This window comes from Pipistrellus hanaki (genome assembly GCF_964339955.1).
Source record: "Pipistrellus hanaki genome assembly, chromosome: 1".
Taxonomy (NCBI): domain Eukaryota; kingdom Metazoa; phylum Chordata; class Mammalia; order Chiroptera; family Vespertilionidae; genus Pipistrellus; species Pipistrellus hanaki.
Genome location: NC_140503.1, coordinates 74,255,447 through 74,274,056, shown reverse-complemented (window position 1 = coordinate 74,274,056; position 18,610 = coordinate 74,255,447). Strand labels below are relative to the sequence as shown.

The window sequence follows — 18,610 nt, the reverse complement described above, 5'->3', positions numbered from 1 at the left end:
AGCATTTCTCGCCCCCCCCTCCCCCCCCTTCTGCAGAGACCATGAGACCTTGCTTTTCTCATGGTCTCTGCAAAGTATCCTTTGTGCTCCCCTTGGGGAGCTAAAGCAATTGCAGGTACCTTGCACAGATCCTAGGTGGGATTCTCATAGCCAACAGCTCCCGTGCTTTTCAAGGCAATGAGTGGATTGCCCTGTGTAGTTTGTGCAGGCAAATCTAATTAAAGTCTTTAGTTAAATTTCAAGGATTGGTTTAACAGTGTATCTCCTGATCACCAGCTTCTAAAGGATTATGGTATCTGCCTCTTCTGCTGCTGTGGAGCAGCAGCTTCAAATCCCTCCTTTTGTCGGGTAGTTACTTGTTATTCTTGTCTTTATCCTCAACTACACTTTTTTTTTTTTGTATTGCTACCCTCAAATATATCTACTTTGCCTATAATCTCTATCCCTTGCACATAGCCCAAGTAATAGTGATTACTCAGTAAATGTATGTTGAATGAAGGTCCTGTCCTAACAAGATGAAATTTCTTGTTACCTTTGAGAATATAAAACAAACAAACGTTATGCACTAGAACAGAAATTCATCAGAGCCAGATGAATGTCCTCTTAGAATGCTTGGAGAGCTTTGGCTCCACATTATTTGATTTTCCTGTCTGACAGTTATGGTCAATGATAGTGACCACATTCTTTGTCCCTCTGCTTAATTACTGAATCCACAGGATGTGTCTAAATTGATTTCTTTCCAACTGCTGCACTGATATGCTTACTTATTGATTGCTTTCCCCCCACTAGAATGAAAGCTCCAAGAGTGAAAGGACTGTGTCGATCTTGTTCCTCAGAGTCTAGGACAGTGTTGCATATTGAATGAGTGAAGCTGTATCTCACCTCAGTTCAGCTCTGCTGCTTGTGTGCTCCTTTTATCTTTTCTTGCCCTTGCCCTTACCTTGTTTTAATGTCTACACTGCAACTCCTTTGGTGACACCACTCCATCCACAGTGGAGCAGGCTTAAATCGCCTCTGTCATTATTTTCCTGCTTAAGCTGGCAGTTATGGTAAGCCAAGGGGTGCAATGGAAACAAGACAGGATTGGAGGAGGAAAACCTATCTCTTTCCTAGCTGTCGAGTGGAGTCATCCATGTGGGTCCTTTCTCTGGACCTCATTCTCTTAACCAGTCAGGGGGAGATGATAATACCTCCCTATTTCCTTCACAAGTTGCGAAGATGAAATAAGATAAATCTTGAGGGAAGCTTTGCAACATACACTGTGAAATGTATATGTTTTTGCAGCTGATAGGTATGTAAGACATACCTGCCTGCCTTTCAAGGACCAGAGCACCCCAGATGGGAGCAGATTGACCCAAGGAGCTGGTTTCCATACCTCCTTTTTAATGCTTTACAAGTTTTATAAAGTGGGTGGTACTATCCTGTTTTAATAATGAATATACAGCTCTCAGAGATGTATAAATGTACCCAAAATTATTCAAGTAAAAGCAAAGACAGGGCCAGACCTAGATCATCTGATGACAAGCCTAGCTTCCTTTTCACCATCTATCATCTATAAAGCTGGGACTGCGGAGAAATGACCACTGTGCCTTGTCCCCAGAATCTGGATGGTGAGCCTGATCACATGTGCCAGATATCTCAGTAGTTTGATAATGTATAATACCATAAAGCTGTCCTAGTGTTAACCCAAGTTAGTATTAGAGTAGTATTCACTAGGTTGATTTTTCTTCCCTATCCAACACTGCTTAGTTAGTTAGGTCAGAAATTGGTTGTTTTCTGGAACACGCTGATTAAAAAAGGTGTTGACATTGAACGGCAGAAGAGATGATTGAATGGGGCAGAATTTTCATTTGCACATGGACCTTGAGTCTGACCTGGATTTGTAGGCTAGTCTGTGGCACCCCAATACATAGAATAGGGATGCCTGCCTACCTATTCATCTCTCACTCATGGAAATTTCACTGTGGATTGGATGCTGAATCCTAACCAGGACATTCTAGTTTGTTGCTTTTGGGGAGTCTCCAGTGAACCTATAAAGACTCTTCAGTAACCCAACAGAACCTTGTGCAGCTGCATGTGGAAATCAGGGTAATTCCAGCATTTCTGAGAGCATTTTAATAGAGCACTGATTACAGATTGCAGGCACCTGGTGGTGTTTTGTACTGAGGCTGAAGAGTACAGTTCCAAAGAAAGAACTAGACTTGACAGATTCCTGTTTTCCTGCCCTGTGTTTCTCAGGGCTTGGAATAGGTAGTAAGAAATCCTCACACAGCTGATCCAGGCCCCTGGCATGGTTATCATGTGCTTTCAGGAGACCACCACTGCCAGAGCATTAATTCCCAGACTGAAAATATACATAAGACTTGGCCCAGGGTACGTTCTTCTTACAGTAGCTCAGAGCACTAACACTGTAGGAGGGCTCTTCCTGTTCGTTGGGATTAGCAGAGAGCCCTGTGGCTTTGAACTTGGCCAAAGCTCTTCTGTGCTTCTTGGACTGGTTCAGGTTGTTCCAGTGGGTAGGCCATCATTGCTTTTGGCCCCAATATAAACTGTGAAAATTCACGGGAATAAAAGGTGATAGCTAAAAGTTGAGAAATCTTTGGACTAGAGATATCCTAGTCCAACACTTAATTTCATGCCAATTCTCAAGAAAAAGAATAAATCTGAAAAGAGTCCCCACAGTGAGGAGTCATGTTTTCTCTTTTTTCCCTTCCTCCTGACACACCACTTGTTCTTATTTTTCACACCCTTGAGACTGGTATAATAACTGATATTTGAAAGAACATTCAGCAAAGCAGACAGCAAAGGTTAGTCCTAACATTGACCTTGCTACTTTTTAGTGGTATGGTTTGGGAATTAGCCTCTGGATTTCAGTTTTCTTATGATTTAAAGGTGAGGATTGGATGAGATAGACATTCACCAAGATCACTTACAACTTTTACATTTTTAAGTTTATGAATGCCAACATTCTAACTTGTTCAAGTCTTTCAACTGAAGTGTAAGCTGCTGGTGGGCAGGGCCCCAAAAAGGTATTAAGTAATGGTGGTTGGCTGGCTCATTTGGAAGATCTTGCTGAGATCCTTCTCAATAAAGTCAAGTGGATGGAATTCCCCTTGCGGAGTCTACTAAAAATGTGAAGCCCAGAGCACTGCTACTAAGGGAGCCACTCACGTTGATTGAAGCATTTGCAGCAAAGACAGAGAGCACAGCAAGAATGAGAGGAGGTCACAAAAGGGTTCAAATGTGTTTTGGGGATGCCAGAGGGGGGTAATACAGCAAAGGAAGTGGAAAGAGGAGTTTCCCTTGAGAACCAGCAGAGACCTTTGAAATATTTGCATTTTATATGTAAGCCTTTTCCAGGTTGGAAAATAGTCTACAAGGTTTATAAAACTGCCTGGTGGCAGCCTTCCAATATCCTCCCAGGAGTTGACTCCTGTTGTAAACTGCTGGTCTTCGAAGGAGGGTGGCAAACGAACAGCTGCAATGAGGCTTTGGCAGGCATGTCCTGTTTATAGGGACAGAGATCTATTGTGGGCTCTCTGCTAGCATATTCTCAACCCCCCAGTTTTTTATTTGTGGAACCAAAACAAGCTCTATTTTAACTAGACTGCGTGATCCTTTGAGCCAGTCACACAGCATGACATGCACACCCAAGATACCCAGAAAGTATGGCTTCAGACTGCAGCATGATTCGTTATCTTTGTAGCTGCTGTAGTTTCTTGTCCAACAGAAAGCAAGACTGATCAGAGGCAAAGCTGAAGCAGATGAGTTTATCTCAGTTACCTAGAATGTATTTCCACCTCATTTTTTTTCCTTCCTCCCTCATTTCTTTCAATGAGATATGAGGAAGAGTAAAGACCCCTGGAATCACTTTCTAGGTTTAAATACCTACTCTGCCCTTTAAAATCTGTGTGATCTAGAACCTTAATTTTCTTATCTGTAAAATAGAGTCTCACCATTTCCCCCAGGTATGAACATATTAATAGGGATTTTTAAATACCCGAGCCTAATATCTAAGTGTATGTATCTTGGGTTGGAGCTTAGGTAACTGATGGGAAAAACTTTGGGAGGCCGAGCAGGAATATTTCCAGCACCGTTCAGAGTATACTGCACAGGACAGAATCATACACTTGACCATTGGGGAGACCAATTAAAATTGAAAATTTCAGTCCTGGGCCAGATCCATATGTGATAAAAGAGCTTAAGGACCTTATTGAAAATCTCGTGTCCCATCTGTGTGGCTCAGTAGTTGAGCACCAGCCTACAAACCAGTCAGTTTGATTCCCTGTGGGCACATTCATGGGTTTAGGTTCAGTTCCCCAGTAGGGGGTGTGCGGGAGACAGCTGATCAGTAACCTCTGTCATCATTGATGTTTCTATCTCTCTTTCCCTCGCCCCTCGCCCTTGTCTCTGAAGTATATATATATATATATATATATATATATATATATATATATAGTCTAATCTTATTTGTGAAACTGAGACATTGAAGGACAGAGTGCCTTATCTTTAAAATGTGTAAAATGGGTCACATTTCTTCTCTGCCCCTCATTGTCATGAGGGACTTCTTGTTGAGTATAAAACTGATCATACAGTATCAATTACAGAAAACTCATTGAAGCTGTCTCAAGAAAGTACAAGCTGATGATATACAAATCAGGATTTCAAGTAGGAGATGCTGTTTTAAAATTGGTGTTAGATTTATAGAATGTTTTGAGAAGTTGTGCTCTGGTTTTTAGATGTTTAGAAAATATGTAAACTTGTTCCAATTATATTTTATGTTTTGTCTTGTATATTAAGTTTTTATAGGTTCCATATACTTAAAGTCCTTTTTGTTTTCTTGTTTTTAATATTATATTCCAGGTCTGTTCTAAAATATAGAAATAGCTGAATCAGGAGGACTTATAATTTACCTAAGATTTGAGTAAAAATACCTGATTTAAAAAAAAGATAAAGGCTCATAATATGCTTGATGGAAGATTTTACTCATTTATTTGTGTTTTTTTTAATGGTTATGCTTAGTATTTTTAAAAATTCATAACCTCTGTCATAAAATTCTGTATAAGTTAAACTTCTTCTTTAAGGAAAACACCTGAACTACCATCTAAGTCTTTCACTTCCTTTTATGTATGGATGTAGTCTCCTCACTCTGCCCTTTTTTTTTCAGTGTAAGTAAGAGAAACATACTAATTCAACAAGCAATACAGAACATAGCACATAATTAAAACATTTATTTTTATGTTGTCAATTTTTGTGCAACTTTCTTTGTATTTGGTTGGAATAGATTTGTCTATTGCCAGTGTTGTCTGCTATAAACAATGCTCTCAGGCCAATATGATGTTTTCTTAGTTTGCCAGTTTAGCTGTTGGACATCACAATGACACAAGTACTCAAAAATTGGCAAAGGCCAACAATTTGAGCTCTTTTTGGCTCGTTTTCTTTTATAACCCTTTGTTTTTCCTTTGATATAGATAATTCCTTATTTTAAGGCCTGTATCACATTTTGGATTCATAATTCTGTCATAATCCAATGAAGGGCATCCTAACCTGTCCTTCCCTTTGGTACTTTATTTCTACCATACTTAGGATTGCTATGTGTGTACTGTGGGACCCACTTAACTGGTCTTTGGAATTTAAACTGTGGATGTGAAGGTTCTATTATAGAATGAATCCCTCAGAATGAGTAATGCTCATGAAATCTCCATCTCACCTTAATAAATCCTCCATGTGACATATTCCCAGTAGCTTTTTTTTTTTTTAATTGTTGGTGATATTTTTTGGCTCCATTATATCATTTGTTAAAGTTAGGATCTAGTGATTGGCAAGAAAGTTAAAAGGTCCACCCACAGTGGAAATAAACTTGTGTAAACACAGGTCTTGTGGTCTAGGTGCTGTGCAGGGTTTGTTCTTTGGATGTTAAACCAACAAGAAGAATGCGCTTGCCAAACATGTACACAAGGGAAGAGGAGAAGAAAATAGCCTAGATTTATAGTTGAAGCAGATGTGAGTCACTGACTTGGACAATCCTTTGAACATAATGTCTCCTACACAAGGAGGGTTAGTATATACTGGGGAAGGAAGCCAGCCACGTTGCATGGTGTTTGGTAGATGGTGGAAAAGAGCCCCCCTTTTCCTTCCTTAAAGAGGTAAACTATATTCTAGATTTTTATATGTTTCATGCTCTTAAAAAATGTAAGTAGGCGATGAATTGGGCTGCTGTGTATAGCTGCGCTGCTTTGTGCTGATCCTAAGGTGTGTGTCCAAGGGAGAAAGTTCAGGCTGACATCTTGCTGGTGTTCTGTTCACCCAGCCTTGGGCCCTGGCGTGGAGCTGCATTTGCTCAGAGGAACGGTGCCATTTTCTTCTCACAAATATGCTACCCAGGCCTTGTTATAATTATTCATATCACTTGCTCTTCTTTCTCACAATTATTTGAAGTTGGGAATTCATCCAGTTTCATCTTTTGGATTCTCAACATCATGTCTGGACTGGGGCTGAAGAAGGAGGGCAGATTGGTAATTAGATTTCAATAAAATATATTTTTGATATGTCTTCCAGTTTGGGGAGAAAGAGTGTGTTTGGTAGAATAAGAATACTTCCATGTAGAATTCTCTGACCTATTTCTTATTTCACAATCCAGGGATTATCATATTAACATTTTGGCAAATGTCTTTTAGACATCTTGCTATGCATATAAATATACACATGTGACTTTCTATTCTGAGCCCATTTTTTGTTTTGTTTTGTAATCTTGTTTTCACTCGGTAGTTTGTCATGGTCATTTTTGCAAGTCTATATCTATATACATGCCATGACTTTTAAAGACTATGTAATATCCCATATTGAGTGGCTAGGCGATACTGTATTTTACCAATTAAGATTGGATATTAGTGGATATTTAGGTTGTTTATAATGTTTTGCTCTTAAAAATGAATCTGAAGTAAGCCTGAGTTTTTAACATAGGCATGCATGCTCATACACTAATAGATCTGATCTATTCAAAGGCTTCTAACTCAAATATCAATCTCTGGGAGAGAGAAATTATACCTTCACCATGATCCCTAGATTGCAGGGATAGTAGGAGTGGGTTAAAAATGGCCTAGTGTGCCCGGCCATTGTTGCTCAGTGGTTGAACATTGACCCGTGAGCCAGGAGGTCAAGGTTCCATTCCCTGTTAGAGCACATGCCTGAGTTTTGGGCTCTATCCCCGGTACGGGGCATACAGAAGGCAGCCAATTGATGTTTCTCTCTCATCTTTGATGTTTCTGTCTCTCTCTCCCTCTCCTTTCCTCTCTCTGAAATCAATAAAAACATATTTTAAAAAATAAAAATGGTATAATCTAATGATTCTATTTTACAATCATAAAGCAAACTTTGGAAGATGCATTTAGCAGCTATCTTGATTGCAGACTTAGGGTTGAGTGTGGAAGTACTCTGTAAATCATGGAGTGCTATACATACCTCAGTAACTCTATTATTAGGGCTTTAAAGAGTACCTGCTATGTTCTCGCAAAAAAATGTTTATGGAGTCTATTTACTTACTTTATAAAAATTCACTAAATGTGGGAGGCGGGAGGGATCTCCAGTGACAATGGTACTGAACCTATTTGTACAGTACAATAAACCAAAGAGATTATTAAGAAAACAAGCCCAGGCCCTGCTCCATAAATCCATCAAATTTCTCTGAACAGGCCCTGGGCACCCCAGTTCATGTTAATGTTCATCTTTGTTTGGAATTCCTCTTTAAGGTATTTTTTGTCTATCTTCATGTATTTTTTTCTAGCAGATTAGAGAATTTTTTAGCCTTTATTCATATACTTAAATTATTTTTCTTTATTGATTACGGTATTACATATGTGTTCTTATCCCCCCAGCCTCCCACTTAATGCCCTCACACCCCTGGTGTCTGTGTCCACTGGTTAGACTTATATGCATTCATACAAGTCCTATGATTAATCTCTCCCCATTACCCCCACCTTCCCCTACCTTGAGGTTTGATGGTCTGGTCAATGCTTTTCTGTCTCTGGATCTGTTTTTGTTCATCAGTTTACATTGTTCATTATAGTCCACAAATGAGTGAGATCATGTGATATTTACCTTTCTCTGACTGGCTTATTTTGCTTAGCATAATGCTCTCCAGTTCCATCCATGCTGTTGCAAATGATAAGAATTTCTTATTTTTATACTGCAGCATAGTATTCCATTGTGTAAGTATATTTCAGTTTTTTAATCCACTCATCTGCTGATGGGTACTTAGGCTGTTTCCAAATCTTAGCTATGTTAAATTGTGCTGCTATGAACATAGGGGTATTTACATCCTTTATAATTGGTGTTTCTAGTTTCTTGGGATATATTCCTAGAAATTGGATCACAGGGTCAAATGGGAGTTCCATTTTTAGTTTTTTGAGAATACTCCATAGTATTCTCCATAGTGGCTGCACCAGTCTGCATTCTCACCAGCAGAGCAGGAGGGTTCCTTTTTCTCTGCATCCTTGCCTGCACTTGCCATTTATTGATTTGTTGATGATAGCCATTCTGACAGGTGTAAGATGGTACCTCATTGTCATTTTGATTTGAACCTCTTGGATGATTAGTCACTTTGAGCATGTTTCATATGTCTCTTGGCCTTCCTTTTGTCGTCTTATAATTTTATTTTCCTGTTTGAAAATTTCTGACTTCTTCCAGAACACTTTAGAGAATTTTTATTGATATTGATTTTGTCCCGATCTTTGTAAGTCTTATGAAGTCTTAGATATGGATTGTTGGTCTGCCATTCCATCTGGTTTCATACCATAGCAAGCCCATTCCATAGCCCTTATTGTTTCTACCAAAGAAGGATGAATCTGTAGTGATTGCACTTTTAAATTTTCTTTGTATCTTATTACCAGATTAAAGTCATGTGCCTCTTTTAATGCCATATTAGACTCCCCTTTTAGATTTTTTATTAAGATTTTTTTTTACTTCAAAATAGTAGTTGAACTTCATGAAAAATTGGCTTGTGGACCAAAATTTTTGTCTAATGTATCCAATTTTTCCTCATGTTTACATGTTGTGGAGCAACTAAAGTTTTCATCTGGAGAACCATAAAAAAGTGAAGTTGTCTAAGTAAGATTTTTGCATATTTAGAGTCAATAACTTACTTGAGTAAATTTTTATAATAGAGCTAACTTGATCTCAGATTATCTCATTGACCTTAACATAGGAAACAACAACAAAAAAAAGTAGACTTTAATTGCTTAAAAAAATTACAAGCTTTCTGATTATTCTGGGAAGTTTTTGGATTTTGGAGTCAAATTAATATTTTCAGATTATTTTTAGGTTTAATGATCATGTGTAATTTAAAGGAAGCAATTTAACATTTCTCTACTTTTTGATATTTATAACATTGACTTGTTCCTTATCAAGGTAATTGTGTTTGTCAAGATTGGAAGGATGGAGAAGAAATAAATTCAGTTAAGGCTGAGTAATATTTATCCTTTAGAATATTACATTGGACAGTGTACAGGGATGATTGTGAGAAAGATGGGAATGGTACTGGAACCAGGGATGATGAGGATCTCAACCAAGGCAGAGGAAGTGAGAATGAAGAACTGATGGAGGCCAGAAATATTAAATCGAATCCACAGGAGTTGGTGATTAGTTTTTATAGGGAGTTGGAGGGTTGGAGGGAAAAGGTGGGGTCTAAGTTAACTCTTAGTGAAAAAGCTCAGTGGGCAGCTAAGTAAGTGGACTTAAAGCAAGTAAGGCAGTGAGCACTGGGTGTATGATTAGTGTTATCAGATTAAAGGCAAGAATCAAAGCTGCATTTGTAGGATTTCTAAAGTGGTAATGTAGAGAAGTCCTATCTTGGAACATAGCCTTGTTTCTTTCATTTATAAGTTATTTGAAGTCACCTTACTATAGTTTTCAAGCACTAGGGATAACCAGCTGATTTTCCCCTAAAGTTTTCCTGGGTAACATCATGTTTGCGGTTAACCTTGGAGAATTCTGAAACTTTCTTGTTTTGAGAGCATCTGCCTTAGAGTTGAGTCACAGGGGTAATGTCTAAAAACAGGATTTTGGTTACTCACTGGCAATGGGAACATGATTGTCATATAGTTCAGATTACCTTTGTTGGTGCAGCCAGTGCCAAAATATGATCAGATGATTGCACATTGCCTGTGGGATCCATACAGGAAAGTTAAGTAGGCAAAATGAATCATCTTTCTAATAATATTAAGCTAATAGATGGCACCTGTATCTCACCAGAGAAGGATATGGGCCTCTCAGCTGAGAAAATTTAAGCCTGTTGGCTACAACCACTTAGAACTATGATAATAAATGCCCAGCTAAAGGTCATCTGCAGTTTTAATTTGCTGGAGTCCCTACCACTCCTCCTTGTCTTCTGACCACTGAGAACAAATGTCAATTTAACTACTGGAAGTAAAAAAAAATAGGTTAGTGTTGGATTATAAAAGCATCTTTATTTGTACCCATTTACTCATGTCCTCTGCCTAATCCCCGAGATCATAATAGTTTTTGCAATTCTTACTCGGCAGGATAATTTTATATCCTGGGAACCTGTAGGGAGTGGAGGGCCATCTCACTACAGTAGCCATGGGCTAACAAAAATGAATGTGGATTAGATGGCTCAAAGGGAAAAGAAGATAGATGAAAAGTCTTGAAAAATATTTAAACTAACTGCAATTAGTTTCCACAACTACCACTTAAGACTGCTTTGACTTGCAAATCATATTGTATGTTGGAAGGGAAAGCTTTGTAATTATAGCTTGTAGAAGCTGTGGACCAGGAAAAAGCTTTTTTGTATGGGAGAAAAAATAATCTTCTCTCTACCTTTCTGCATTCTTAACTGAGATCCCTAGTAATAAAATACAAGTTAACAAGAGAAAAACAAAACTAAGCAGGTATACCTTATGTAAAATGAGTAATCCATCAGGTGGGTTAGATTTTAGGATTAAATACCATTTTAATAGGAAAAGAAGAGGGTGAATATAGAATTCTTAGGGGAAATTAAATGACTTATAGGAAAAATGAATGGGCTCTTATAAGGATAGATAGGCCCTGGCCAGTGTTGGCCAGTTGGTACACCAGAAGGTGGTGTGATAGATTCAGGTCACGTGGGGGGAAGAAAGCTATCAATATTTATTTCTCTCTTCCTTTCTCTCTCTAAAATTATTTTCAAAACTTTATTTTAGGCTGAAATCAGTTTGGCTCAGTGGATAGAGTGTCAACCTGTGGACTGAAAAGTCCCAGGTTCAATTCCAGTTAAGGGCATGTACCTTGGTTGTGGGCACAAACCCAGTAGGGGATGTGCTGGAGGAAGCTGATTGATGTTTCTCTCTCATCGATGTTTCTAACTCTCTATCCCTCTCCCTTCCTCTCTGTTAAAAAAAAAAAAAATCAATAAAATATATTAAAAAATTATTTTAAAGAATGGGAAGTAGGATAATTTGTGACAAAGTTTGTCAGGAGTATAGTGTTGACTTTTAGTCTTCTTTCCTGTGACAAAAGTCACTCTTCTCTCATTGATGGATGAGAATCCCAGTGAGGGGATTTATGACAACTGTGTTCCTTTTGGATGATCTGTCCTTAGGCAGATGAGGGGAGTTTCCCTGCATTTACTGTCTTTCAGATGTCTTCATCTCCAAGTGATCAATGTACTTCAGTGGCATGTTTTAGAATAGCATGCTCTGTTACCATTCAGGGTGATGTAGGTTGGAGTAACTATGGCCATTGGTTCACCATTGCTGTCATATTCATCTTGTTTCCTTACAATGGGATCCCAGTTTTGGCTGGACATAGATTTATCAGCAGTAAGATGTAAGACCTGACAAAGCTGCTTAATTGAACATAGAGAAACAAAAATCCCTGATATTTTCTTCCTGTATGCTCTCCTGAGAACACATTCCTTTCCATTCCATGGTTCTTCTTTAAACTACTGGCTTTTAAATTAGCTTCAGGATGACTGCAAATGAACCATTTAAAGAGTTGGTTAAAATATAGATCCCAAGATTTTTATTTGGTGGGTGTGAAGGGGATGACCAGGAGTTTGCATTTTTGAAAAGCTCTCCATGATGCATTCAGATGTGAACTCAGGTTTTGGAGACACTCTTACAGATTATTGCTACAAAGATGCTGTAGTACCCTTTTACATTCTGAGTCTTTCCCTTCTAAGCCATTATACATCCCCATTTCTGGGTTGGGGGGAGCATTTAAAACATACAAACATGTGTGATTTCACTAAAGCCTGTTAGTATTGTCAACAAAAGAACATCCAGCTGAAACTGATTTGGCTCAGGATAGAGTGTTGGTCTGCTGATTGAAAGGCCCCAGGTTCAATTCAGGTCAAGGGTATGTACCTTGGTTGCAGGCACATCCCCAGTGGGGGTGTGCAGGAGGCAGCTGGTCGATGTTTCTCTCTCATCGATGTTTCTAGCTCTCTTATCCCTCTCTCTTCCTCTCTGTAAAAAATAAATAAGATATATATATTTTTTTTAAAAAAAGAATATCCAACCTATAAAAATATTGGTAAGAGTTTATTAGAGTTTATGTGAGCCAAACTGAGGACGTGTCCTGAAGCAAGATCTCAATAGATTGAGAAAATGCTTTGGAAAATAGAACTTTGGCAGTTCTTTTTATGCATTTAGAATCAAAAAATAAAATATAAGGAAGGTTACATGAAATCCATTGGTGGTTGATTAAGGAGGCAGGAGAAAGCAAAATGGCACAATCTCTGGGACTGGATAAAAAGCAAAATAGAAAAACACATACTTCTTTTACACTGGTGGGTTTAGGATAGTTAGCATTTAACATTAACAGTAAAGAGAGGTGTGAGGAGGGCAAAAGGTAACAATGAGGAGTTAGGTGCATGTGCTCTTGTGGGGATCTAGAAAAGATGACTCTGTAGGCCAAGGGTATGCTATCCTAGAAGCACAAGAACAATGGACAGGCCTTGCTTAGGTAAGAGAACCTTTTACTAAGGAAACTATGGTACTGGGGTGTGGCTACCTACCACAACTTACCCAGTGGGAATTTCTGATCACATCATCCTGCGTGGTTACTTTTGATCACTGAGCTTGTCAGGCCTGCCATGTAGCTCCTTTCTCGTTCACAGCATCATTGTCCTGAACAACAATTCTGATAATTTCCCATAAAAATAAGTTGGATAATGTCCTACTGGAAAGTTTTCTGAGGAGGATGATACCAATAAACTCCTTAACCTTATAACACTTAGTATAGAGCCTTCCATATGACAGAACATTTATTCACAATTTAAGGGTTTCGTATTCATGAATGAGACAGTTGAGGCTTTGGTAAATAAAAGGTTGCATTTCTCTTTTGCACATACTTTCTGATATAGATGGTAACATTTACTCACTTTATGCAAGTTCAGAGGGCCTTTTATTTTTCATATTACAGTAATAGAGGTATTAAAAATATCATTTGACCATTTATTATGATTCAGGCAATTAATAAGTGATTTGCATGCATTGTTCCATTTAATTCTTTCAATGGTTCCATGAGGTAAGTGAAGATATCTATGTAGACCAAGGGTCTGAAGTTTTAAGAGATTTGTCCAGTCACATGTAGACCTTAAGTTTTTGAGCTGAAATTTGAACCCATGTTCAGAGATTTTATTTTTCCTTTTTTTGTTCTTGGCCACTGGATATCAGTATAAAGAATACAGCATATGGTCATTTCTATTTTTCACAACTGGTAGTTTTTCAAAAGAAGAATAGAATTTCCTAGGAATTTGGTAAAACATGCATGCCACTTTTTCCCCCTTTCTTTTTACAGATTTTACATAATAAAACAATAGTTTTCCATTTTTAACCACATTTTAAGAAAAATATGAATCTGAGATGGAAAATCAAAAGCTATGCCACAGTTGGGTAGGTACAGGTTAGAGAATGCCTGATGAATTTGGGAGTGTGACTTTCTTTCTACATTGCTTATAGAATGTTTGAAGACACTCTGCTACCAGCAGCTTTCTATTTCTCCTATCCCCAAAAGGTGACAGGTGAGAGGCCTTGGAGCTAGAAAAGAACTAGTATAGATTTCTCTCTTTAAAAAAAACCAAACCCTGTTAATTATAAAACCTGCCTAGGAAAGTCACATGGTAAATCATGGTGGGGGAAATTCTGTTTGCTAACTTCTAGGAAATCACAGGGAATCAGTTAGTGGTGAGTACATTAAAAAACAAGTCCCTCACTATTGTCATTTTGTTCTCAGCCAGTATGAAGAACCTGATAGCAACGATAAAATGTCATGATCAGAGCACACATAGTTCTGGGTATAGATTTATAATATGTAGTAGAGATATATAGATAGATGATAAAAAGTGACACTTTTTATTCTTTATGTTTGGTGCCACTAAGAATATCTGTTTGATTACAGAATTGAAACTAGGAGAAGTTTACTTAACCAGGGGATACTTTTAAATATGTACATATATATTTTCTACCATGAGGTTACAGATGTGGTCTAGTTATATGAGGACAGGTGTGCTGGTAGCATTTGTGAATCTTGCATTGGGAAACATTCTCCTGGTCTTGCATTGTGAATCATCTGGATTTATGTGAAACCTTTGATGCAGTCATCGGTAAATTCCTGGTGAACAGGGACCATGTCTTAATGATTTCTTGCATCTCCAATACTATGTTAGAGGTAGCACTTAGTAGGACCAGTTGGTTCAATTTTACAGCAGGCTGATCGACTCCATGAGCTGCTGCTACCATATACATATAGCTGTGCTAGCAATCCATATGTAGGATCTCTGGATATTCTGTATAGCCTGCATGATCAACCCATAAGCCCTCTCTGTACTATTAGTTCTGATTTATTAATTTCCTGAACAAATGTTGGTTACTGATTAAAGTGTAGACTATGATTAGTGTGACAGAAAACATTTATTCAAGTTATGGTTGAGCTTTTTGGATGATAGGGTTAAAATTCAGATTGACCTTGCATATAATCAGTACAAATAAGTAGAATTAAGACCATAAGGGAAGTATAGCTTTTAGAAAACTAAATATAACATGGGAGACTGTGTATGCATAAGTTTTTTTGGGGGGAGGATAAAAAAGGGGACTCATTGTGAGTCAGAAACATACTGCTTTATTTTCTTATTGGGTGCATACTGCCAGTTAACCACATGTGGGAACCACTGGATAACATTTTCTGGAAATAGGACCTATTGAAAGAGGATAATAAATAAGGATTAGCTGTTTAGCCTGAACCAAAGCACTGGGTGGTGATTAAATTAATGGTCTTCTGTGGCATGTATAGTTATTATGTAGATGATATCATTATCTCCACTATGAAGAGAATTAAGGAAATAGATTTACATTAGAGTTAAAGGAGATTTTTGAAGGAGTGAAAACTAATTTTAAGGATTGCTGGACAGTGGAAAGACTTCTCAACTGGAGATGTGGAGTCATGTTCCTTCCAAGACAACAATGAGGGGTGGATATGCATGCTATTAGACTTAGATGCAGTTGGAGTGCAGATTGATAAATTTTCTAGATCCCATTTTGTGCTGCTCATCTCACATTGTTTATCATGTTCAGCGAGTAAATCAGTATTCTTTTTTTTAATTAATACTAGAGGCCCGGTGCATGAAATTTGTGCATGGGGGGGGGGTGTGTGTCCCTCAGCCCAGCCTGCACCCTCTCCAATCTGGGACCTTTCGAGGGATGGCCAACTGCCTGTTTAGGCCCAATCCCATCAGGATTGAGCCTAAGTGGGCAGTCAGACATCCCTCTCACAATCCAGGACTGCTGGCTCCCAACTACTTGCCTGTCTGCCTGTTTGCCCCTAACCACTTCTGCCTGCCAGCCTGATTACCCCTCAACCATTCCCCTACCAGCCTGATTGATGCCTAACTGCTCCCAGCTGGCCTAATTGTCCCTAACTGAACTGTCCTCCCCTTCAGGCCTGGTCACCCCCAACTGCCCACCCCTACTGGCCCAGTCACACCTAACTGTCCTCCCTTGCCAGCCTGGTCACCCCTAACTGCCCTCCCCTGCCAGCCTGGTCATCACCAACTACCCTCCCATGCATACCTGGTCTGTCCCAACTGCCCTCCTCTGCAGGCCTGGTCCCCCCCAACTGCCTTCCCCTCCACACCTGGTCACCCCTAACTGTCCTCCCCTGCAGGCCTGATGCCCTTAACAGCCCTGCCTTGCAGGCCCGGTCCCTTCCAACTTCCCTCCCCTGCTGGCCATCTTGTGGTGGCCATCTTGTGTCCACATGGGGGTGGTCATCTTTGACCACATGGGGTGGCCATCTTGTGTGTTGGAGTGGTGGTCAATTTGCATATTACTCTTTTATTAGAGAGGGTTTTTTCATAGTAATTACAAATACCAAGACTTTGTTTTTAATGATTCTGTAATGTACATCAAGCAAGAGAGAGGTTAAACCACGAATTGAAAATTACTTCACTTGCATATCAACTTGCTGCTCATTTTTATATGGGCCCTTAGAATATTCTCAATTCCAACTTGCCTTTTCTTTTTCTTCTTTAGGAAACTTATTGTGCACCCTCCTCACTTGTTCTACAATGAGTGCCAAGTCTGCCATCAGCAAGGAAATTTTTGCACCTCTTGATGAAAGGATGCTGGGAGCTGTCCAAGTCAAGAGGAGGACAAAGAAAAAGATTCCTTTCTTGGCAACTGGGGGTCAAGGTGAATACTTAACTTACATCTGCCTGTCAGGTAATGAAAATTAGATACTAATATTATTAAAACAACTTCTCTTTTAAAACAGTTCATTCTGAGGAATCCTGGAGGATTTGTACACGTCTGCTCGTGTACTCTGCTTTTCTGTTGTCTGCTCTGATCCTTACTCTTGGCACTTCTGTTATACTTCTGAGGTTGCCTTATATGGGAAAGGTAATGAAGCTCAATTTTCATGTGTTTTCTGATTCATTCAGAGCTTCTGTAAAGGATTTGAGAGACACAGTTGCTTGCCCATACTTCCTTCACTAGGACATTGGCAGAATGTGGGATAGCCTTCGGGATTTTTGTTTTAGAACAATTACTGATATTTGGATAATTGTCCTTATTAGCAGCCTGAATTTCATTGAATTTCTTTTTCTTAACAGTTGCCAATAGCCAGTAATAGTTTGTCGTAAGATCACTATCGGCACATTATGGGATGTGAGGAAGTAGTCTGAGCTCATAGATCACTCTTTTTCCTGATAGCTGTTCCTTGTCAGAAAGGCATCTGTGTCTATTAAGTCTAGTATTTTGTTAGATTATATTTTCCCCTTTCTTTGTGTTATTGTAAGAGATCTGTGGGATTTACTGTGGATTTATATCAAGTTTTTTTGAGCTAAAATTAGGATAAATTTTCCATGGAGTTATGGGACATTTGTAATATTTCTGATATTTCTTGTAACTGTACAATGGAAGAATTAAGCTTGCCTTAATTCATTTTTTTAAAATTCCCCTTAAATGTGGCTTGGGAATAAAACTTTTTTGGACTAATTTTTAGCTTAAAAAATTAAGCCTGTGATTTTTTAAGTTTATCACAATTTATTTCAGGGTACAGAGAGCTTTTTTCCCAGATAGTACATGTAAAGATAATAATAAGACTGTATCTTAGTATAAACTGAAATGAGAATAACTCTGGTCAATGTGACTCAGTTGGTTGCAGTATTATGTTATGCACCAAAGAGTCACGGGTTCTATTCTGTTCTATTCTTGGTCAAGATATAGACCATCATCTTTTCTTTGACTACCACCTTTTAAAAAATCTCAAGTTTCGGGTTCCGGGAATGTATGAGAGGCAATCAATCGGTGTTTCCCTCCCTCCCTCCCTCCCTCCCTTCCTCCCTCCCTCCCTCTTTCCTTCTCTCCCTCTCTCCCTCTCTCCCTCTCTCCCTCTTTCCCTTCTGTCCTTTCTCTCTAAAAACAATATAAACATATCCTTGGGTGAGGAATAAAATAAATAATTAAATAAAAATAAGTAAAATGAAATGAGAACATAGCCCCTTAGGTAAAAATGCCATCTCAATGGTTAAAAGAAAGCTTTTGTATAAATTGACCTCACCCTCATTAAATATTGCTCTCTCTTTTTAATCCCAAATAAAGATTAGGTTAATAAAATCTGGTTACTGTTGGAGGGCATTTGCATGCCTTTAGTGTCTGGCATATAATAGGGGCTCTATTCATAGCTAATGACTAAAAGAAAGAAAGAAAGAAAGAAAGGTAGTCATTCCTAATACCTTCCTAGTATTTTGTTACTGAAACTCAGGTCTTAATTTTTTTTCCATATTCTTAAATTTAGATTCTAGAGTTTTTGCTTGTAGCAATTAAAAGAGAAATGTGTTATAATAAATTTTGTTTTGTGTTCAGGCTGAGATGAGCATGGACACATAGTGATTCTAATTTTATTTAGCAGTTTTGCTTGCATTTGAGGCACATGCTATTATTGTTTGCATATTTCAGATCCTATAGCCTGCAAGAGTGATATGGGGATGTTAACTACCTCATCTCATGAAACAGCATAACCATGTCCCCTGCTGTAGGAGGTGATGACTGGCTAACTGCATTTCCTTTACAAATTCCAAAAACTTCATGTTTAAAGTCAGAAACTGCGAATTGCT

At 38.5% G+C, this 18,610-nt stretch overlaps 1 protein-coding gene across 3 annotated transcripts in view; it reads left to right on the top strand.

Annotated features, from left to right (window-relative positions):
• The window catches only part of STXBP6 (syntaxin binding protein 6), a 257,098-nt gene that overhangs the window by 65,533 nt on the left and 172,955 nt on the right, over positions 1-18,610 (top strand). For 2 of the 3 annotated variants that reach the window (XM_084893613.1, XM_084893614.1), the window contains exon 2: positions 16,527-16,715. In XM_084893613.1, the coding sequence (XP_084749739.1) occupies positions 16,562-16,715 (154 nt within the window). In that variant the 5' untranslated portion in view covers positions 16,527-16,561. The remainder of the gene's footprint in view (positions 1-16,526; positions 16,716-18,610) is intronic. The other variant, XM_084893615.1, reaches the window with a different exon arrangement.